The sequence below is a fragment of the Amblyomma maculatum genome, chromosome 2 (genome assembly GCF_055883805.1).
Source record: "Amblyomma maculatum isolate TAMU_Amacu chromosome 2, ASM5588380v1, whole genome shotgun sequence".
NCBI classification, from domain to species: Eukaryota; Metazoa; Arthropoda; class Arachnida; order Ixodida; family Ixodidae; genus Amblyomma; species Amblyomma maculatum.
In genome coordinates, this window is record NC_139345.1 from 114,949,162 (window position 1) to 114,973,562 (window position 24,401).

At 45.3% G+C, this 24,401-nt stretch overlaps 2 protein-coding genes across 2 annotated transcripts in view; one reads left to right on the forward strand and one right to left on the reverse strand.

Moving 5' to 3' along the window:
* Nucleotides 1-16,847, reverse strand: part of LOC146199613 (uncharacterized) — a 79,920-nt gene extending 63,073 nt beyond the window's left edge. The window contains exons 1-2 of the mRNA XM_084595139.1: nucleotides 16,694-16,847; nucleotides 2,589-2,683 (exon numbers count right to left, since the gene is read on the reverse strand). Coding sequence (XP_084451265.1) covers nucleotides 2,589-2,683; nucleotides 16,694-16,800 — 202 coding nt within the window. The 5' untranslated portion in view covers nucleotides 16,801-16,847. The remainder of the gene's footprint in view (nucleotides 1-2,588; nucleotides 2,684-16,693) is intronic.
* Nucleotides 16,848-22,615: 5,768 nt separating this feature from the next.
* Nucleotides 22,616-24,120, forward strand: LOC146199615 (calmodulin-like). Its single transcript, XM_084592155.1, has 2 exons — nucleotides 22,616-22,846; nucleotides 23,827-24,120. Exons 1-2 carry the CDS (start codon nucleotides 22,616-22,618, stop codon nucleotides 24,118-24,120), a joined length of 525 nt encoding a protein of 174 aa, XP_084448281.1.
* Nucleotides 24,121-24,401: the final 281 nt, after the last annotated feature.

Consider the following 24,401-nt stretch of genomic DNA (forward strand, 5'->3'; position numbering starts at 1 on the left):
ATGGCACGCGCCAGTAATCTTTATATTTCACACAATTAAGTACTGTACCGAAGGATCAGGAGACAATTGTAACCAAGCTTTTACCGAGGTACTTTTGTTAAGTGGGAGAAGGAGTTCAGAAACAGCCTAATCAGTTGTTTATAGTAACGCAGCTGCTGAGTGATCCTTGAATTACTCAGTTTTTATCTTCGGTTGAGATTTTGAAAACGGCCTTCAAAAATCTGCATTTGAAATGCCGTAATACAATGCATATTTAAGAAGTTTGCTAGCAACGTTTTAAAAGTATGTAGCCTTGCATCAGAGCTCGAGCTTAGATTCAAAATTTATGTGATATTATTTATACACATGTATTTATTCACTCATGTAACTTTCTGGAGCATAAGATGTACTTCTCTGAGTGCGACTTAGGATTTTGCCTCGCTTTTCTCGAATAACCTTGACCTGAATAAGTGGAGACGCCCAGCGAAACGCGAGACCGATACCACACCTTCGTTTCCCTCCCGAACAACTGGAACAAAACATATACAAAAATCGAATGAAAAAGTGCGGTTAAAGGCGTACCGCGTCTACTCTTGAGGCGACTCTGGAGCGGTCCAATAACTCCAATCATTCAACCGTGTACAACAATGCTGAACCAGCCAAGACCAACCTTAACAGAGCTTTCGTTCGTATAACTAAGCTCAAGACACAACCCCCCCCCTCCCCCTCCTCCCTCTTTTGTTTATAACGTGCTGGAGAACGATTCGTGAAATGTTGTATGCAGTACAAATGGCTATTTTGCACAACCATGATAGAATTATGGTCCTTTTGCAAAAAATGATTTTGCCATGTTTTTTTTTTCAGTGCGATGAAGCTGTTACCAATGAATGATACTTTTAGTCATCAAAGTTAATATTTATTAACGGCATTTATTGTAGGCCAGATTGCGTAAAATTAATTCGTTGATATTTATTTAAAATATCGTTCGCTGACACCTGCATTGTTTAAGGAAAAGGCGCACAGGACTTAATAAATCACGTTTTTTTGTTGTTGAAAAATACAGGCAATTTCTTTGGAACCTACCAACATTCCACTGGGGGTGACGAGGAAATAAATAAAAAACTTTCTAAAGCCGCCACTACCTAACAGTAATATGTCTTTAGCGAGGTAAATATATGCTGCATCAGGCGGTTTTAAAAAACAACGAATGCTTCTATAAAAAACAAAAAGAAAGAAAGAAACAAAGGTAGATATCATCCTAGAAAAAAGTCGCGAAGTAGGAAAGAATATTATTGTTCTCTTGCGCGGTATTGAAGCGTTATCAACCACATTTCGAACGAACAAAGCGCGCACGCTCACCGTGCCGCACTAAGCGGCCTGCTCTGTCGTCAGTATCGACATGGAAGTGCGCCAGCACCTTTGCTTGAGACGTGGAAAAACAAAAAGTGCGTGAGCCGCCGTCTCCAATAAGTGATAGGCGCACAAGCCTCAGGGAGCGAATAGAGTCGAAGTAAATGCTCGTGAACAAAAAAGAAAAAAATACAGAGAAGAAAAGAGTCGAAAATGCCGTATTGTCGTCAGCTTATCCTTTTAGGCGTTAGCTCCGTGGCGCAGAAAACTCGGCGTCGACGTTCTCGTACTCATAACGCAAAAATCCTGATTGGCCGACAGGGTCATGACATCACAGGCACGTGACCTCACGCGGGAATTTAAAACACCCGATAAGGCGCGTATGAACCATGGCATTGCATGGAATGAACGAAGGTGTTAACGTGTATAATGTGAAAGAAGGAGTCACCGCACGCCTCAAACAGTTTAACGCCGTAGTGAAATTGATTTCTCCCAAAGAAAAATTGCACGGAATTTTAGGTTTCAGGAAGGATTTGAGCTCATTCCGCCCGCGAGCTAGACGTGCCACCGACTATATGCCACGCAAAGCTCTCTATAATTCTCTGGCCAAGTCGCTGCCTTCGTGTTGCGACCACTTTCCAGCTGTTAGTGTTGCGCCTTTTTAAAGCTGTAACTTCAACTCCGTACGTTATTTAACCGTACTGTAGCTACGCAATTGACGCTATAGTGTTTCGCCCTATTACTCATTTTGTACGAATATTTGGGCAAAAAGGGAATATTCGACTCGTATTCGATTCGACTGTGTCGGTCTTATTTTCCGTTTTTAGCTGCCTATTCATGTTCGATTTGGCTTGAAAAAATAAAGTACTAATTGCAGACACCTACTAAAACGTAAACTGTCTGAATATGAATATTATAAATATTGCCGCAATTATTCGTGGGTTCATAAATAATTAGGCGAAATTAATTAGTGCTCCGAGTTGCTTCATGTAGCTACAAACAAAGTGTAGCCTGTTCCAAGCACTCGGGGTGCAGCGCTAAACAATCTTGGTTCAAGTCGCGTGAAACTGTGCAGAAAGCAGTGCTTTGACCCTCTATGATCGCTCTCTATTTTGTTGCTTGGGCAGCGAGATTTGGACGAAATACTCAAAGAGAACGAATGGAAGAGGGTCAAGGAAATTTAATGAGCAGAACACTAGTTACGGGCAGGCATCCACGCTTCGTTTATTGGAAGACTTAAATGACCCAAGATCACCCACCGTTTTTGGAGGCTCCGCATGCCAGGTACTTAAGAGCAGCAGCGGGGGCGTAGCTGAACTCCGGGCATTGCTCGGTCACAGCAGGGCAGGCATCACTGCAGTAGACAGAGGCAAGAGAAAAGTAAGCACGTGATTAGAATATATTATTTATATCAGCTCACTCGAAGCAACGAAAAATGCGGACGCAAGAACTACAGAAAGCGTACTCATCCTCGTGGCTCTTGGGAGATGCTTATACTCTCCTCTATGCGAGTCGAGTGCTAGCCACCAATCTCGTCGCGGGCAAACGCATATTTCGGACTCCTCACTGCTTGGCGTGCAATGCAAAGAATGTGCGAACAACGGGACTCTTTAATGACCAGCTGTCATTGCAAACTGGCGCTGATTGCAGGTTGTTATTTCTCTTTCTACGCTCAATTTATGGAGAAAGCTCCTCTGAATACAAGGTAGCCATTAACATGGATGACGGGCAATGCGCTCTCTCTGTGGCCCCCATTTTATGGTGAAAATTTTATGCGGGGCTTTAATTTTTGCCAGTACACCGTCTTAAATTATTTTGTATTAGCAATTTACAGCTGAGAGTTGCTTGAAATTGTATTCATTTGTAGTTGGTGCCACCGCATCTTATGGTCCCGCTGGGAGTCACGCTCAAAGTCAATTCGAATCTGTTTCTGCCTTTTTCCCTGGTATGGTGCGCTATGTGGCATTTAACAATCCCAAGCTGAATAGAAGCCATGAGAGATGCGGAAGTTCCAGATTCAGCAGCAGTTCAGGAAGCACTCGATTTCCGATCGTGCACTGACTTCGTGCAGCGCACGTATTTATTTTTAGTTTCGCCTCCATAGAAATGAGGTTACGCAGCTGAGATTTGAACCCCCGTCCTTAGTTTGAGCAGCTGAATGCCACAGATATTAAGCTACGGTGGGAGGCCCGTTTGTGTTACTATATTGTTACAATACAGTAATACCAGGGACGTGACATTTCATATGTTTTACATGCGTTGATCGGAACTGCGGAAATACCGATCAAAAGTTTGCACCGTAATCCGTGCTGCGCCTGATTAATGAATCGGAAGCCTATGTATTTTTCGTGGCTGTTATTTACGGTTGCGTATAAGAAGCTGGTTCTCTTATATCTGTACTGGTAAGGTAGCACCCACTAATGTCGATGCATTGCCACTTTGACCCACCGCACGACGTTCTGCATCTGCACTGCTGCGCGTGTGAAAAGGATTAGTATAGGAGCAGTGTGGGTAAGTGTAGACAATTGGTACACTGTCCGTTGAACTGCTGTTTCTGTGCACTTAAGTAGGGGCAGAGTAATATTTTAGTTTAGGTGCCACCACCAAACTGCAGGGTAATGTTCGTGCTGTCAGAGGTGCATGTTTAAGCTTACTTTTTATAAACCAGAATATTTGTAAAGACATTTGTAAATTTGTAAAAACAGCACAGCTAGCCCCAATGGACAAGGTATCAGGAGCTACATTAACCATCTTATTGACGTGATTAAAAAAATGTAGTAATATCTCTATAACGCTGCTTTAGACAACGCCTAATGTGACCTGACAGGTGCTGTAACTGCAATTTCTGTCCGTAAAAAACTGTTTCTGTCTTTAGGATAAACACAACTACATTGCCAGTGGCGTCCGTGTGCTGTGCGATGTCAGTGCACGTTAGAGAACCCCAGGTGGTCGAAATTGCCGGAGTCCTCCACTACGACGTCTCTCCTAGCCTTAGTCGCTTTGGGACGTTAAACCCCACAAAACCAAAACCAAACCTAATGTCGTAAGGAAGTGCAATGCTTTCTCATTTATGTGAGAACATTTAATGGGGCACCTTCGACTTCTTAACAGCTTTGCTCAGGTCCAAACAAAGTGCATTTATTTGCCCACATATATCAAGTTTTCCGGAAGGGTCATGTAGCACTGCTACTTTGTCACTGGGGTCAGTTCCTTACAGAGACTGTGCTAGAAAGGCGACTATGTTACGATCCTTTACAAAAACATGCAGGGATATATATATATATATATATATATATATATATATATATATATATATATATATATATATATATATATATATATATATATATATATATAGACATGGATTGCTTATTACTCACGTTAAAACACTTACGCAGTACTGTGAATCGAAAACAATACCAAAGGGTTTGCGGCTACAGCTATCCCCGGCTATGACAACTCTGAACGACGATGAAGAGGCGGAGTGGAATGGCATTCTACATGACAGCTCACTGCGCCTTATGGACCTAATCATAAGACATAGCCATCGAAAAGCTCTCGAACTTGAACATATGGAAGAATGCTACCGCCGCGAACAATCATTCACGGAAAATGAACTAATTGAGCTCCGCGAATTTGAAAATCGCAAAACAACAGAAATCAATGAAAAGAAAATAAAAAAACTCAGCCGGGATGGTGTGGTCCCTACGCCTAGCTATCCTCTAACACCGCCTGTGGCCAAGGATAAACCAGCCCCACCTGTGGCTAAAGATAAAGTAGCCCCTCGCCAGCCTTGCGGGTCTGCTGGAAACCAGTCTACCATGGCTAATGATAATGTAGTGAATGTGTCGAGTCTGCCGCTCTCACCTTCGGAACGAACGTTGCTCGCTAGGGGCCTAACATTCTGCCCTACGACAGGAAAATTCAATGAATTTCAGTTATTTCAAGATTTAGATAACTTTGCAAGGAGTCTGCGTCTCCGTGAATACTTCAGTAACCACGAAACGAAGCGTGAAATTAACATACCGGGGATATCTGATAAATCATGGACACCAAGGGAACACAGAGACAAACATTTAGATATGTACATCGCTGCTGTTCAAAAGGATATTCTGGCTGCGTATACAAAATCAAAACCTAATGCAGTCCGTAACAACCTGTCACCCGAAGAGCGCCAAGCACTCGACGCTTTGAGTCAGCGGTCCGACATCATCATCAAACCTGCGGACAAAGGCGGCGCTATTGTTGTTATGGACAAGGCAGAATATTTAACAGAAGGTTTCCGACAATTGGAAGATAAACGTTTCTACACTAAACTGGATAGCGATCCCACAAGAGAGTTTGAAACCAAAATCAACAATCAATTAGAGTCTCTGTTTCAAAAGCAAAAGATATCCCAGGATATGTTTAAAGCAATGAAGCCCATCAAACCGGTTCCCGGGCGATTCTACCTCCTCCCAAAAATTCACAAACCCAACCGTCCCGGCCGTCCAATTGTGTCAAGTAACAGTACACTCACCGAAAATATTTCCGCAGTCCTTGACTTCCTATTTAAGGACATTATACCAACTATCCCTGCCTACATTAAGGACACAAATCATTTCCTGAGGGTCGTGTCCAACCTCGAAATTCCGACGGAAAGCTTTTTAGTCACAATGGACGTAACATCCCTGTACACGAATATCCCCCATTCAGACGGCATACGCGCGGCAGTGGATGCATACCTTAAGACGGACCCCTCGGTGAACCTGGATGAGGAAACCCTCTCCACTATTCTTAGCCTGGTGCTTAATCACAATAACTTCGAATTTGAGGGAAGACACTACCTTCAGGTTAACGGTACGGCGATGGGAACCAAGGTGGCACCGGCTTATGCCAATATATTCATGGCGGCCCTCGAGAAGCAATTCCTGGACACTCAGTCTCTGAAACCCCTCCTCTATAAACGTTTTCTTGACGATATTTTCCTCATTTGGCCCCACGACGAAGCCAGCCTATTAACATTTATACAAAATTACAATTCATTTCACCCATCCATATCGTTCACTCACAGCTTTTCTAAATCCTTAATTAACTTCTTGGACGTTACAATACAGAGAAAAGGCAACGTTCTTAAGACTACCCTATACCGGAAACCTACCGACCGCCAGCAGTACCTACATTTCAAAAGCAGCCACCCACACCACTGTAAAACCAGCATACCGTACTCACAGGCCCATAGATTCCGACGGATTTGCTCTGAGCTAGATGACTTTGACCGCCATGCGGAGCAACTAAAAACAAATCTTCTGCAAAAGGAATACCCTCCCTTCATTGTTGATGATGCTATTGGGAAAGCTCGAGGCTTAGACAGAAATGAAATAATCAATTTTGAAAAATCACAGCAGAACGACAGGCCAACAAATCTCGTTCTTACACATTCCTCAAACATGCCACGGGTTAATAATATCCTCTCGAAACATTTTAATATAATCCAGCAAAGCAGTCACTTGGCTTCCATTTTCAAACAGCCACCGAGAGCAGTGTATCGGCGCTCTAGAAACCTAAAGGACATGTTAGTTAAATCTAAAACGACCGCCAATGCTAACCCTAACCCCGGATGTAAACCGTGCGGAAAACCACGCTGTAAAGTTTGCAATCATGTGCAGGCGACAAATATTGTAAAGGGCAACTTCTCTGATTTCACCTTTAAGATCAAAGAATCCTTGAACTGCGACAGTGCCAATGTGGTATACATGCTAAGCTGCGGTGTGTGCGGCATGGAATACGTCGGCCAGACCGAAACACCATTCAGGTTTCGTTTCAATAACCACAAGGCCCACGTCCACACACTGCCAAATCTCCCTTTTTCTAAGCACCTGTGCCTTCCAAACCACACTTTCGAAAACATTCGGGTCATTCTCCTTCAATCAGGCTTCCAAACAAATCGACAAAGAGAACAAAGAGAATCGTACTTCATACACAAATTTCAGACTCTATCCCATGGAATTAATGAAACATTGGGCAACTTTGCCTTTCTGAAAAGCCTACATAACTAATAGACAACGCCTTTATCTCCCCCCATTTGCCCGCTCCTAAGAATTTCCTCCTTCTCACGCAAACTATACTGTTCGCTATTTAGCTCCTTGGCCTCCCCCCTCTGGTCGGTTTTCTATCCCGCAACAAACGTCTTTACTTAGGACACGCTCGCGGGAACCACTTGACGCGAATGCCCGGCTGCGGCATTGGGTTTCGGGTTTCGGGAGAGCGCGTCTGGCCGACGGCTCTTTCGTCGCCGCGGCGGCGTGCCGCCCTGACTCCGATCGCTGGCGTGTCGCGGGGTGGAACAACTCCGTCTAGAACACATAACTCTTATCCCAACGGTTTCTTGAACACCTGCACCGCTGGGGAGCGGGCTGTCCTGGTGTGCATGCTCGCGTTGTCTGTTTTTCAGTTTTTTTTTGTTTTGTTTTTGTTTTTTTTTATTATTAGATTTTTTTATTTTTTTTTATGTTATTCTGAACTTTCCTTCGAGAGAGACTTGTCTTGCTTGTAGTGTCGTCTTCGTGGAAGCACGACGCGTATGTAACATTCGTCGGCTCTCCACTTTCTCTTTTTGCCCCTTTTCTCTCCCCCCCCCCCCCTTTTTTTTTTGTTTCTCTCTTTCTCCGTCTTTGTTGCATCACCAGCCAATAATCAACTGGAGCTTTTCGCCCTTTCTATCTATTCAGTAATGTTTGCTTCTCCAAAGACGGAGAGTGAGAATTCCTTCTCCCTCTCCTAACAGTGGCGTAATGTGCAGACTTATTCTCCATACTCAATTCTACCTTGAAGAAGGACGGTCCACCGTCCGAAACTGTTGGAATAAAATAGATAATCGGTAAAGTTGTGTGACCCCCTGTTTTATATATATATATATATATATATATATATATATATATATATATATATATATATATATATATATATATATATATATATATATATATATATATATATATATATTGAGGGGGGGGGGGCGGAGTACTAAGCGCGTTTCCCGCGTCTGCCGGTATTTTACCTGAACTTAAACGAAATAATTTTGTAGTAAGTTCAGTCAACTACTCATGGTATAGCAATCGTAATTGCTATAATGTTCTCAGCATCGTTTCATAGTCATTATTTCTAATCCTATTTTGAGCTTACATCCTTGACTCAAGTGCGCCACCCCGCCGGGGTGGCGCAGTGGTTACGGCGCTCGACTACTGTTCCCAAGGACGCGGGATCGAATCCCGTCCTCGGCGGCAGCTTTTCGATGGAGGCGAAAAGCGAGGCGCCCGTGTGCTGTGCGATGTCAGTGCACGTTAAAGAACCCCAGGTGGTCGAAATTTCCGGAGTCCTCCACTACGGCGTCTCTCATAGCCTGAGTCGCTTTGGGACGTTAAACCCCACAAACCAACCAACCATCAAGTGCGCCCAAAACTTTGTGGGATCCATGGAAATGAAATCTGGATGATTTGTGCTTCAGAACTTCAGTGCTTCAGTGGCAAACTTCAAAATTATCAGTAATTGCCTGTTTCAGCACCAGAAACTGGGACGTCATCGTTTTCGACTACTTTCAAAATTCATTTAATCTTGCGTTCGGCATGAACACCACGTCGACCTACCCAAGTATTGAGGCGTTGCTTTCGAACTGCCCTTAAAGGGACAAGATGTGTATGCCATGTTTTACAGCATACAGAAATTGCTGCCACGAGCGTTCTGCATCATTTTCACTCATTTCATGACGTTTATCCAGATAATCTGAAACTGCAGCGTTGTCGGCTCTAATGAAATTCATTATCATTCTTATCATGGCTTCGATGTTAAGTCACAAGCGCTGTCAATAGTAAGACGATTTTGTAGTCACACATAGGAAGCTCGATCACTTCCGCATCACTATATACTACTGCCGTTCACATTGCAAACGCCTTGGGCAAAACAAATCTAAGTCGTCGACTGTAGATCTTCCTTGAGCGTCTCCTCATCCTTTCGTTTTCTTCTGTTTTCTAGGCAAGCAAGAAAGCCAGCGCAGCGTCGCGTCGCTAGCGTGTCCACCCGTTGCCGAAAGACGGCGTCGAGGTGCGGGCACCACTGCCGGTTAAATTTCGCCGACGCAAGTGCGAGACTCTGTTTCGTGGCAGGCTGATAACGGACGGAGCGCCGCCGAGCGCGCCTAGCCGCATCCGTTACCACGCTTACAGTAGCAGGGATCCAGAGTTAGAAAAGGCGTCTCGGCCCAGAGCGTATATTTCTAAAAAAAGAAAAAAGAAAGACTTGTTTTGTGGAAACCTTAGCGAAGAATCGACATTCAGGCATCGTTTAAAACAAACATGCTGAATCCAGCGCGTACGATTTCTTTTAGCTAGTCTGCGTATTGCATATATTTTTGGACGGTCTGAGTAGTGAATCATAACGCACAAAGGTACGTGAGAGGAAAGCACACAGCAATCGAAAATGTTATTGCGAAGAGTTCTGGGCTATAAAAAAAGAGCTCTGGTATTGTCGACATTCTTCCATGGTCCATTCGACAAGTTACGATTGCAAATATGTTACACTGCGCACATAAGGCTTGTTGCTCTTAAAGGGGTAATTATGAGAAATTACTCCCATAAATCAGACTGAAAAAAAAGCAGGTAAAAAAAATCATAGCAAGAGTGGAGACCGAAACTGTGATCTACACATATTACGCGAGGAAGGTGAACAGATGAGTGGCGTTGATGAAATTTCTTGACAATTTACTCGTCTTGAGAGTGTGAATTAATTATTAATTAATTAATTAATTATTAATTCATCATTCATTCATTCAATCAATCAATCAATAGATTCAAATCCTTCGCACTACGGAGGCAGACGTGGAAGATCATTTTAGATAACAGTGACCACGTACCTCGGTTGTATATCATCTCCGGTTTCCCAACTGAGCCCTCCATTTCCTACATCTCCTAAGTATACTTCATCGCCAGGGTTTGACGTCCAGTAGCCTTATTCAATCCTAAAAGCCTTAAAAACCGGTTACTAGCATCGACCAGCTTCTCACTTCAGCCAAAGTATTTTTCTAAACGAAGCCAATTTTGATGGATTCCCGCATCTTTGGTCTATGTGATTTGATAGAAAAAGTTCCGGCTTCACTTTGGTTCAACAATGATGTAACAACCACATCTTCTTAATAAACCACTCGCTATATCATTTCAGTGTGGAGACTATGATCTTAGAAGTTGTTCGCGGTAAAGTCGAAGCCACTTTTTTAAATCTTTCATTAGGCGTACCGTATTATGATACTTAAACAACTTCCTGTTAGACAAAGCAGCCTACTGCGCTTCTTTCTCGTAGGCTAGCTTTAGGTCGACGGAATCGTCTCCCAGTGCTTAAGCATTGAAATGACACACCTCATCTGTTTTCTTTACTCGACATCTGGCAAAGAAAAGAGTGCTGTTCAAGCTCCCGAAAGCAATGTGTACCGCTGAATAAAAGTCAGAAGACCGAAAATAAATACTCACGCCAGCACGTATGGATCACTGGGGCTAGCTTACTCCTGACTAAAGATAACTAAGAATTCCTTAGGTGGAAGTTTTTGAAAACTAAAGGGACTGGTCGCCGAAGGTAAATCGAGTAATCTCGCAGGTACCAATCGTACAGAAAACTAGTGTCGACGATCGACTGCGCAAAAAAGTGAATGAAGAAGAAGAAAGGGAAAAAAGAGAAGTCCACATGAGAATAAAGGAAGTTTGTCGCAGAAGTAGCAACAAATACCGGAAAAGTTCCTGCGCCCCGGTGCATTTCATAACTTCTTCACAAGTAGCAATGTAAGGGAGGAAAAAAAAAAAGTATCATCTGTCGATAGTTGGGAGGCGTGATTCTGTCACCTGGGCTGCCTCACCTGGTGACAAATAACAGAAATATTGTTAAAGATAAGAACAGCGTAATTAAAGCCCGTTGTGCTCGTCGCTTCTGTTTCTCCTGAGAATATCTTTAATATAAACAGTGCTCCTAATAAAGTACTGCCTCGCAGGGCGAACATCCATGCTAGCACTGTGAATTGCCATTCGCACTTTGCACAGACTGTGCAGATCCAGTAGCATAAGCATAGCCAACGGTACGTTGTCCTTTTTCGAACAAGGTAGAAACCAGATACCACGAGACGACAAAGGAAAATCTTACATTTAGTGTTCGTAGAAGGTGTCGAAAGTGAGCCACACGAGTGGATTTGTTTAATGAATGGCCTTGCAAATTTTAAATGGTTGTTGTTGTTGTTGTTGTTGTGCCCTCAGATAATGGCACCGCCAAGGGGAGTGGAAGTGTTTCTTTTTTGTTACCATATGTCTTACAGCTCTTGACAAGCCGACAATAAAGAAAACAAAAACAAAAAGAAGCTTCGGTGCCATCATGGCACAGACGCTGCGTTTTCGAAAGCCGAAACAGCGGTTCGCATCCACTTCTTACAGTATTTTTTTTCTGTGACTCTTCTTTTTTTACAATTGACAGCAATAAAATAAATAAAATGGAATAAAATATTTCGTGGAGATGTGTTTTCTTTTTGGTTCTGTTATGTGATGTTTTTAATTATAAGTTGCCGTGAACTAGCCGGAGGCAACCCCAAATGCTAAGGTATATGGTAAAGCTCGCAGCATTTCATTCGGTAATTATTTCCCGCCTTCAGTGGATGTATTTTACCTTTAGATATCATTCAGATACACTTCTGAGTTGCAATGACCGTTTAACTCGCTGACATACACCGAGGAAGAAGTTGCGAGACCCTACCGTTGAGGGATCGGAATTACGCAGTAGGGAGCGCACCTTTTTGCCTAATGGTATCAATTGTTTGATTGATGAGTTTTTTTACAGGGCTGTATCAAGCTAGTTGTGCCGAAATATAAAGAAGAGCAACTGGAATAAAAATATGTCGTTGGGCGTGAAAATACGGTTGCTGGCTAGACCGCAGCCGCAGTGGCATCATTTTCGAGTATAAAGGACGCGAAAGCTGCAGACGATGCGGAAAAAAGGCATCGATAAATAAATAAATAAATAAATAAATAAACAAATAAATAAATAAATAAATAAATAAATAAATAAATAAATAAATAAATAAATAAATAAATAAATAAATAAATAAATAAATAAATAAATAAATAAATAAATAACGTTTTCACTAAATCTTAATGCCACATTTCGTAGCAGAATAGGCAGAACAGATCGTGTGACATCATAGGTAGTCATGTGCCTCTTATTAGATGTAAAAAAGGAAAAAAAAATCGTTGCAGGATACACCTTGGAGGCCTCGCTATATTTATAGAGAGTTACTTTTTGACACATTACTTTCCTTAAGAAAGATCTTGGCCAAGAAAAATCACAAAATTTTATTGCTTAGGAGGGCTGCACGACTCAACAGCGCTCTAATTCTGGCTATCCGCAGCAGCGAACAAATCGATGGTTTAATCATGGTAACAAACAAGAATGCGGCCTCAGTAAAAGTACACACTTGGGCAGCACGTTTGACAGTTAGTGGAGTAAGACGACTGTGGGAGAGAGGGTTACAAAGCAGACTTTCTGGGTCCATGGTAGAAAATGGGCGGAAACATGTCTTCTTGGCCGAAACAGTGGCAGTTGAATAGATTAATCGTATTTTACACGAAAGAGGCTGATCTTCTGACTTCAGAGAGGCGCATAATGGTTGCTATCGGCGGTGGTCACAAGCAGATTTAAACGTTCTTCATTTACTTTTTACCGCCTTCTTGTTGTTTCTGGCCTACATAGTTGCTATTAATCGAATGCTATAATGGGCTTATCGCAGGTGCTAATTATCTCATGTTACTACGCAACCATCTCTCGGATCCAGCTCAGAGCTGTCAGTGAATGATCTTCAGACAACTTATACTGGGAAGAAAGTTCGTGTCTAGACATTACCGTACTCTACGTTGAGTTGTTTTTTATATCTAATAGGGAGTTTTAGCAAATCGGAAAAGTATAAATGCAGGAGTATAACGATTTGCCGGCTGGCTCCACGCGAAGGGGAGTGGGTTACTGCGCATACGCTGACGGTTTCGCGTAAAGCGTTATACGTCTACGTTATTACGTCTCCGGTTTGCTAACGGGGACTATTCCTATTCGCGAAGCCCTCACGTTTGACATTATATCCAGGTAACCGTATCTACCTTGACGAACTTTATACGTGGGTTTATTGATCTTGCTTATGGATAAGACGGTTGAATGTCAGTTCCACAGGATGAAATGACGTAAACGTCTTTATAACTTTTTTTTTTTTTTTTTTTACCACTTCCGCAACAGTCCCCAATTTCTATGCAAGGTGCCGGTACAGCAGCAGCGTCCGAGTATGTCGGCTTCCAGCGTTCGCAGTAAAATGCAAATCCTTGTTCTGCAGGGTCACCCCATGGGCCCTCGACCGGAAAGCGCGGTGCTTGCGTTAGATTCACCCTTTCTGACACAGGCTACGACAGCAGAGCGGCTCATTTTACACTGGCATGGCGACTGGCGCAGGCCGCGACCGGCGCAGGCAGCGCGCGTGCGCAGATAACGGTCTTCTGGGAGGAAGGAAGAAAGGAGGAAAAGTTCATTTTACGTGAGAGGTAGAGAGTGGGAATAGATAGAGAAGGAAACTTTGTCTCTAAGTGAGTGAGAATGTATGTGTGGGGGGGGAGGGTACGTACCCGTGTGCGTCCTGTTATGCAATGTTATGTAGGGTTTAATGTCCCAAAGAGTGCAACGAAATAATCGAATGGCGGTCTTGCGATGATGAGAAGCAGCAGAAGTTTAAGCTACGGGTGGGCTGAACTGACAGGCCTTAAATGGCTGTTTTAATGCGAGAGAAAAAAAAAATTAATAATGCGTGGCCCATAATGCAGAACATGGCTTTTACATTACGTCGACCTTGCGATGTCCGTTAACGCGTAAAACTGGCCGAGCGCTGAAGAAGTGCGCACGAACAACAACAATAAAAATAAAAATAAAGCAAGGAGCGACCCTAAGCTTCGTAGTGCGGTGCTTTTAACGTGCAACCGTCGGGGCTGCATAGCTTAAAAAACATAGAGCCGAATTTCCTTAGCGTAAGCCGGAATAAGGCGCTGTAACACCGCACGAGACATAATAGTATGCGCACAGAGCACCACGAGGCAAGAAGAAATTTCCGACAGAAGTGGAGGTGGGAGAAGCGGCAGGGAAATCCCGGAGAATTGCAGGGAGGCACTGTCCAAGGGTCCATGTTTACATGCGAGTAAGTCTGCCTCCCCACCTGCTCTCCTCTAAGCTGGTTTAGTGGAGCAAATCGCCTTAGCGCTGGGGGCTCCCTGTCGGTTTCCGGCATTGGGCCCGCGTATACCTGCAGCTTTTGTTGGCCGTAAACGGTGCCCAGCTGAAGAGAGGACCACACAAGAGAAAAGGAAATGAAGCTTAGTGGAAGAAAGAGAAAAGCACTTGGAAAGTAGAAGCACTTATTCGTTCATGTCCCATTTTTCTTGTTTTCGCGCTGGTCTTTATTTTAGCTTTTGTTTTCTCCCTCTTCCTGCCCATGCGTAAGTTTTATGAAATGAAATAACGTGAACGGTACTGAAAGATTGGCTCTTCGGGGCTTTCATCTTGCAGCCGGTTGCGCGTCAATCGAAAGGCATTTTGTCAGTCGCGTCATTCCGATGTGCACGGAAGTCTTCTTGTTGCAGGTCTTGAACAACGGGAGGAACAACGGAAATAGGACGAGAGGGCACGAAGATGGAAACGTTGCGCTGTGCTTTTCGTATGGGCCGCTTTAGCAACCGCTGAATCCCGCGTCCTCACTGTCGATTCCTACTGGAACCTGAAGTCGGTTCTAACAAAACCGAACATGGAAGCTGGAAATGTGGGTGTTGAGGTGAAAAGGATGGACACGCAACAGAGAGTTAAGCAAGATGGCGTTGGTTTAGGTTTATATATGGGGTTTGACGTCCCAAAGCTATTTGGGCTATGAGAGACGCCGTAGTGGAGGGCTCCAGAAATTTCGACAAATTGGGGTTCTTGGCGCATGATAGCCTTAGTTTCTTATGTGTCATAAAACCCAACCCAACACAACACGCACTTTTGGTTCTTTAACGTGCACTGACATCGCGCCGTGCGCGGGCGCCTTGCTTTTCGCTTTCATCGGAAAGTGTCCGCCGCGGCCGGAATTCTATCCCGCATTATTGGGCACAGCTGTTGAGTGTTCTAACACTGCACCATCCGCGACGGGGCGAGTGTTAATAAAGGGTACTAAAATCTTGATTCTAAGGCTTCTTTAAGTATATATGTCTATCGCATGTAAATATAACAAAAAAAAGAGCGTATCTTAGGGCTATTGGTCCCCACCTTTTTATTCTTAACACCACTCACGTCAGCACATGTTCGGTTCAAGACAAAAAGTATATGATGTAATAGGGCGAACTGAAGCTATGCATTATATAAAAAAATTAAATATACAAACTAGAGACATTAATGGCGAGTATTATCAGGATTAGCAATTCCTGGCAAATAGACTGCGAAATTGAAAAAAAAAAAGGAGAAATGTAATCTGGCCATTGATGTCGGCGGCTGGTACCAGATAGTTATAAAGATGGCGCGACATGATATATATATAGCTATTCTAAGGAGCAAAAATAATAAAAACAAAACTCGAATGCGCATTTTTGTATATTTTTGCCTTTTCAAGGAAGTTGTGTTTTTCGTTAAGAATAATTGGCTGTATGGAGCAATTAATCAGTGATTTGTTCTGAATGAAGATCTGGAGTAAGTCTGTAGGCATGCGAGCTACAAAAAGATGAACCATGTAAATGTTGGCCTTGTCTTCAAGAGCAGGCGCTCGCTAAATTTATTCTTCAAATAACCCCGCTCTATCTATTCATGCTCTATTCACTGCGAATATCCACGGCGGCCAAATGTACCACAGGTGGGATAGATAAGAGGAGGGAAGAACAATCTCTCGAAAGTGATGCTATGAAAGTCACTCAAACAGCCTCAGCAGATCAATGAGCATAGTGAAGCCGTGTTTCAGCAAAGTCACCGCAGTTAGACGTTACTGCGAGCACATATTACTAAAGAACTAACGAATGCACCATAAACACCACTCGTCTTTAGCGATTCGGCACGAATGGATTTCGCTTCGAACGGTCTCAGTCCGAAAAGGAACACGCGTGTAGACCGCATCAGCCCGTCCAGCTTTAGACCGCAGTTTTCACACCCATCCGTGAGCGGGATGTTTTACCTGCATTCGTAAAGATGCCCATCTTGCATAAGTAGCCTACAGTGTTGTCAGTAAAAAATACAAAAACAAATTGCAGCAACTACTTTTCTGTGCATCCGGGCACTACACTGTCTCGAGATGGCATTGCTGTTGTCGACGTATACGCACCTTGTCAGCTGGCGCGCGTCGCCTCGGCCGATGACGCTGGCCAAGCTGAGGTACGGGGCCAGCAGCAGCAGAAGGAGCGACACGAGCCCAGGCGGTACGGGGCCCATTGCACTCTCTGCCCAAACTGGCCGACCGAGGAGAGGCAACACTTCGTGCGCTCCGTCTCTTCCCGCCGTCGCAATCGCGCGCGCACACGCCGTTGACCAAGGGTGCTTAGGTGGCTCCCGGTTTCAGGTGTCGCGGCGCGCGCGGGTGCGCCTGAAACTTGCAGCCGGCGACGGGCTGCCGTACACCTCTTCCAAGTGAATGACACCCGGGGAACTACTCCTGGACGCCGACACTTCTGCATACGGGCCCGTTCTTCTGGTTACTGATGGAGAGGACGCTTTGACGCCTCTGGGACTGTACGGCTAGTCGTGACTTCGCGGCAAAGGCGACGTTGGCTTCTATTTTTTGTTTGTATGTGTATACAAGCAAGAACGTAAAAACGTGATGTAACTGATGATCCTGATGATGAGCATTAGAGCAATAATAATAATAATAATAATAATAATAATAATAATAATAATAATAATAATAATAATAATAATAATAATAATAATAATAATAATAATAATAATAATAATAATAATAATAATAATAATAATAATAATAATAATAAATAATCCGTCCGTACGTCTGTCCGTCCGTCCGTCCGTCCATCCATCTAACCGTCCGTCCGTCCGTCCGTCCGTCCATCCATCCATCCATCCATCCATCCATCCATCCATCCATCCATCCATCCATCCATCCATCCATCCATCCATCCATCCATCCATCCATCCATCCATCCATCCATCCATCCATCCATCCATCCATCCATCCATCCATCCATCCATCCATCCATCCATCCATCCATCCATCCATCCATCCATCCATCCATCCATCCATCCATCCATCCATCCATCCATCCATCCATCCATCCGTCCATCCAGTTGTTTTTATGGCACTTAGCCATCCCTAAAAACATGCACTCTGAGCGAGACCAGGGCCGCAGAATAATCAGGGCTCACGCCCTTCATAAACAATATAGCGACGACCAGGAGGTGGTCTACGTGGACGCAGCGGAATATACGTCAGGCTCCCGTACGGTCCTGCAGCTGTAGCCGACAATCAAGCAAAGCTGCTTACTTCCAGCTCTACAATCACCAATTCCACCACAGAGGCAGAGGAGGCAGCCATTGCGCTTGCTCTCATCTCTACATCTGCCACAAAAATTATCTTTGACTTCAAATCTGCGATTATAAATTATGCCAACGGCTATATATCCCGCGCCGCTGCTCGCATATTACGCTTCTGGCAGCCCCGGCACCCCATAACCCTCATCTGGACGCCAGCACACGCTGGCCTCCTCCCTGGCAACGAGGAGGTTAATTCCCTAGCCCGAGGTCTTACTTTCCGAACTAGAGAAACGGAGCCCCCTCTACACGCCGAGGAGTGCCTGTTCTCCTTCCGCGATATTCTCTCGTATTACCGGGACGAACGAAGGGAATATACACCCTCAGCCCCTTCTCTCATCATAGCGCAGGCCGTACACTGGCGAAACTTGCAGACACTGCTCCATACCCTACACTACTACATGCCAGATACCCAGACCAGTTTTCCTCATCATGCAGACTCTGTGGCAAACAAGGACACTACCTACACATCCTTCTTACATACCCCGCTTTTCCTCATTCCCCATCACCAAACTTAGCAGAGTCCTACTGGGAGTCTCTCATGAAGAGCACCTCAAGTCAAGACCAACAAAAGATCATTTCCAGTGCTATGAGGAGGATTGCTCTTCAAGGACTTTCTTTTGCCTCATGAGGGTGTCTTCCTTGTAGTAAGAGAGCACCCAAGTGCCATGCAGGGGGCTTCGCCCCAGTATTTGTTCCAAATGGCAATAAAATGTTTCTACCACCACCATCACCACCACCACCATCAGGTTCTCCCCTGATGGGGCTGGGACAGGTCGGTCATCGCCGCCGGCAGGGGGGGGGGGGGGGGGGGCTAGCCTGCCACCGAATTTTTATCTGTTGTAGGCCGTCATTGCACCCACCGTGGACGACGGCTGTGGTTGCGGCACGCATCATTCTCTCCCTCTTCCTTTTCTTCTCTATTTTCTCTTCAGTCCGCACGAGGCAGCGGAGGGGGATCAGCTACAGAACCAGTAGCAGGCCCGTGCATTTTCTTTTCCTTCTTCCTACAGCCACAACAACAACAACAACAACAGCGGTGTGGAACTTTGGATTTAGCCTCGCTGGGCCCAAGTGACGTTGAGCACGGACTGAAGGACATTGACCTATAGTCCGACGTGACGCACGCGCGCGCGCACGTCGGCCTCCGCGACGTTACGTCGACAAAAAACCGAGGTCTATACTCCAACGTCACGGCGTGATGGACGTAGCGAGCGCAAGCCGATGCGGCCCAACGTCGCCGACGCGCAATCAGAATCTCGCCTATTTCTCGCCGACTGCGTCCGCCGTGTTGGCCACGCATCCCAGAATTCCTAACGCGCAGTAAGGATGGCGGCTTGCTATGTAGACAGCGACTGCACGCACGTTTTATAAACTGTTGCGGAAAAGCTGCTAGAAGGCATTCAAGGGCAGCCCTGCGTCTATGATACCAAGCGGATTGACTACATAGACGTTCAGAGGAAAAAAAAAAAAATGCCTGGGATGCAATCTGTCAGCAGTGCGGCCGGGCACAGCTGTGAGTTCTCCACCGCAGTGCGTGTGCCAAACCCGTTTTAATCCAGTGTTCTAGGAGGTGTAACGATGGTGTTGTTTCCATTATCTGCAGTACATTCAGTGGAAGGATACAAAAAACACGGAAGCGGCTTCGCATAGAGTTGTGACCGGTACACTCCGGAATCGAAGGCCGTACTCGATTTGGCCACACGGAACGTCAGCGGCTCAACAACCAGGGAATTCGCGAAATTGATGGAATTCTACAGGAACTGCGGCCGACCGAGAATGGGATCCTCATTACTGCGTAAATCATCGTTCCGTCCGTAGTCGTCGTCGACGCGGACTCAGGCCGTTGCTGGGCTGGACGTCTCCACGGCTGGCTGCTTGTGCCATTGGAAGATTCGCAATGTTTTGAACATTCGCAGCAAACACATCGCATCATTGCCTTGATCACAACAGTAATTAGTGTTACTGTTGTGATCAAAGCGAAAGTGTTACTACCATAGTGGAGCCGAGTTTCGAAGCCGCCAGCAATGTGACCTTCATTTGGCCGCAGCTGCGCTGTAGCTTTGGCGACGCATAACGTGGTAGCCGCGCCAAGCTCCGCCGCCGCCTCCGCTGCGTGCGCTAGCCGCTGCCGGCGGCGGCTCTGCGCATGCGCTCTCCGCAGCTGGGTCGCCGACTGTGTTCTTCATGGTATTCTCCAAGAAGGTCGTCTCTGAGCGCTGCGCGGGAGCGGGAGGCTTTGAGTGTCGTCGGCAAGCGGCGTCTGACCACCCTGCGGATATCGCCCGGCGCGCGTGTTTCTGGAGAGGGTCCGGAATGCCAAGTGCGCGCCACCAATCTGTCTTTGCAGCCATCAAGCCAAATATTGCGCAACAACAATAAATGTCATGCTAGCACAACGACTGGCAATGTCTGTGTCAAATCACATGTATAAAAATGCGTGCCTATGAAAGCCTAACCGTCGAGTCTAGCACCGACTTAGGAACAGCCCTCACACCTGGATTAACCATGAGTTTATAACTAAGTATAATAATTATAGTAGAATCAAATGTTAACCAAGTGAAACCAAGACTGAACTAGGCTAAAGCAAGCTTTAGCTTTGCATATACAGGTTTAGCCGAGCTAAGGCGCAGCCAGTGTTTTTCTCCATTAAATACGGTTGCCATGACCAGGATTGATTACGTGCCTTTAGGTTCAGCAGTGGAGAGCCCTAACTACAGAGTCAGGAGTAAAATGAGAAAGAGAGAGATGGGTAGGAATATTGCATGGAGCAATGTAGCGAGCGCCATAGACGCGTAGACAAGAGGGATGTTCCACGGGGCAAGTTAGAAGGATTGGTTTGATTTGAGATATGAGCGTTAACGTCCCAAAGTTACTAAAGCCTGGCTCCGTAGGGAATAATTAAGACACCCTCCAGTTAGAAGGACCGAGGTCGAAGCTATAGAACGAAAGAGAAAAATACCTGCACTCTGAAAATTGACACAAACTGAAAGTTTTTGCGGGGGCGCGAGCAAAACACCGTCCTGAGGTCCTTTGAAAGCATTTTCATTTTTCTTGTTTTGCTTCCTGCTCTGAAAGTTTGTGTTCTGGAGCGCCATTCGCGTTCTCCATGGCCATAGCGAAATATCTCGAATCGGCTTCGTCCTGCTGCAAAATATGAGGTAATCCTACCAACCTTGTCGTATGTGGGCGGCAATCATCGCTGTTGGTCCGAGCTTCGATAAAGCGTAATGGGGATGATGAATACCGGTATTAGAGGGAGGTTGCTAACAGGCCTCTTCAATTCGCCGGACAGCTTGTGGGATGGTCTCTAAGAGGAAAATGAATAATGGATCAGGTGGGTAGGTTCTGTCTTCTATCTTTGATCCGAGAGGGTAGTGGACGACGTTGAACCAATCGATAAGAAGCTGAGATGGGCGGATGCCGCGTTTTATCGTCGGCTTGAGCTTGCTCGACCCGCGTGACATGAGTGAAGGCAGTAAAAGGGAGCTCATTTTTATATATACTAGTTTTTTTTTACTTTCAGTGTACATTTCCCCTTTTCACTGCACAGATAGGCGTTTTCAACTCTTTTAAATATACCAAGCCGAACTTCAGACTGTTTGATCATCAAATGAACAGAATTCTGCTGAATGTAGGCTGAGTGGTCGAACAATGACAACCGTAAACAACGAAGGACCGTGGACATAACCCTTTAGTTTGGATTCCTCACGCAGCGAGCGATTTTAGTGGTGTGGTATAGGGAAACTGGTAAAATCACGTCACATTCGCCATAGGTTGGATATTGTGAACAGATGAACAGCATCTCCCACGAAGTACAATGTGACTCCCTCGCCGCTGCACGAGTAATGTTTTATCATTTGAGGTAGCGTGGACGACATACAACGAGAGCGAAGTTTGTGTATGTCTGCCTGGCTCGATTAGCGTAAATATCCATAGACGTTAGTAAGAAGCGGTGCAGGTGTAGGGCAGTGTAATCTTGATAGGAGCTAAGAACTGAAGCAAAACAATTCGTCGGTATTCAAGAAAGACTGATAATTCCTCTTTGTTGCGACGTTTGTTTGCCGCTCTGATATTCCAATGTATACTCTGGAGCCCTAAAGGCGAATTCCAGTCTCCAAATATTCCGCCAAGGTTTCGGCACAAATGTAGTTGCGTACATAAGTTATGTGCACGTTTAGTAATTTCTTGGTCGTTATTTCTTGTTTATTAAGGCCACGTGTGAGAAATATAAGTACTTCAGATATTGCAGATAAGCAATTTTGTTTTTGTTTTCTTTCCCCCAAGCTGTTTCGCTGCTACATTTCTTTTCTAAGAAATTCTTCGGTGAGCCTCAAAACCCAAAAAGGAGGTCAAACATGGTCGTAGTAAATCCCCAAAGTATATATATATAGCTTTCTTCAATGTGATTAGACTGTTAAGGATATTGGCTTTTACAGCAGATTCGTAGCTGAAGAGTTCCAGCCTGGTGCAAACACAAGACCTGCGCTGACGTGTAACAGTCGTGTAGAAAAGTAGTAATTGTACAAAAGACGATGCCTAGCAGGTAACAGGGTGAGGCCGAGTTAATCAGCAACAAGAATGTCCAAACTAGAGAGAAAGAAGAAACACAAATATCACGCGCGTTTGCTCCTGCGGCAGTCAAGCACTGCGGTCGAAATTAGCACCTCCATATAGTGCACCGCCGTAAAGGTTCCCGAGCAACATGGGCGAGGTGCGGCAGAGTCAGAAGTCGCCCGGCTCGGGCAGTCCGTCCAAGTGGTCTGAGCGAGAGCAGGAGCAGCAGGAGAGGCGTCCACTGACCGAGGAGCAGATCGGCGAGTTCCGCGAAGCGTTCACGCTATACGACAAGGAAGGCTGCGGCTCCATCAGGGCCTCAGACTTGGGCACCGTCATGAGGTCCCTAGGATACAACCCCACTGAAGCCCATGTGGCGGTGAGCTCATTGGGTCAACCGGCTGTAGTGTTGACTACAAAATTTTCGCAATGATCAGCGGTCACTACCTGCCCCAGTAGATGCATTAACCTACCATTTCTAGCAGCTCGTCACCTATCGTAAACAGCTGTTCCCTTCCGAAGGTGTTGAACATTGCCTTAGTATTTGACATACTAGGATAAAAATACGGGAGTCTTTTATATCCTTCTAATTTACATATCTTTGGGCCGATTGTACTGCGCCGTGCTTCGGTAGTTCAATGCTTATGGTTTACAATTGAGTTACCAAGCAACGAAAGGCCGTCAGGTAATCGCAGATTACTATAAGCCGCTATAATAATCTTGAATTTCATTCTGTCGCTGTTCTATTCCAACCAGATGTCGGCAAGGCATATTAGAGAAATATTTCTGCACTCTCTGGGAGGCAAATAAATTCAATTGCCCAGGCTTCGTTCACTTGGCCGTGGCAGTCAGGTAACACACCAGTCGCTCCGAAATCTTCGATTAAGATTGGTTTACATGAAAGTAAGTTTTATAAAAGATATCATAGTGGCTAAGGGGGAAGGGGGGCTCAGTTCGCAAGCCGAGCCAACGTTTCGACAAGTGGACTTGTCTTCGCTTGGGCAGTACAGGCCACGGGATCACCGGTTCCAGGTTCAGAAACACCTACCGAAGGAAGATTCTTTCACTTCTTGCTCCACTTCTTTCTCCCCCACCCTCCTCCCTCTTCATCCCTGGCTTTTCTGCTTCGGAAGCAAAAGCGTATTTAAACCCTCGTCAGTGATGACCCCGCTGCACAGACGAAGACAAGCCCACTTGTCGAAACGTTAACTCGGCTTGCAAACTGAAGGTCCTCCTCTACTCCTGTTCAGTGCTTTTTCATACTGTGCAGCCTTCTTCTTTCTCATTTTTCTGCCCTTGATCTTCGTAACGGCTGGTGCATTACCTGTCTGCCTGAGGTCCCTAATTATGTTTCTGCAGGAGATAGTGAGCTCCGATTCGCGGGAGAATATCGACTTTCCAGAGTTCCTGACCATCATGGCCAAGGAGGATGTACGCCTGGAAGACGTTGACGAAGAGATCCGCGAGGCCTTCAAGGTGTTCGACCGCAACGGTGATGGTTACGTGAGCGCGGCCGAGCTACGCCACGTGATGACCACCATGGGTGAGAAGCTGTCACACGAAGAAGTCGACGAGATGATACGCGAGGCGGACAAGGACGGTGACGGCCGCATCAACTATGAAGAGTTCGTCAACATGGTCACGTCAAAGTGACCGCGGGGGCCGCGATCTGCTCGAATAAACCCCGCCTTGCTTCGGCTTCAGTTTATCTTGAAGACTTGAATATGCTACACCACCTCAGCTGTGATATAGAGTCTAGAGCTCCTGCGTCCTGTTCGTAATTTTGAGGGCTCGATATGGCATGCTTTTTTTAAAAACCCAAGTTGTAGGTAGGCCACTCAGAATAAACCGTTCTCACGAAACACTGAAGATGCCACCGCACTAAAGACAAACTTGAACTTTCCATTTATCTTTAACAATGGCCGTTCGGGGCA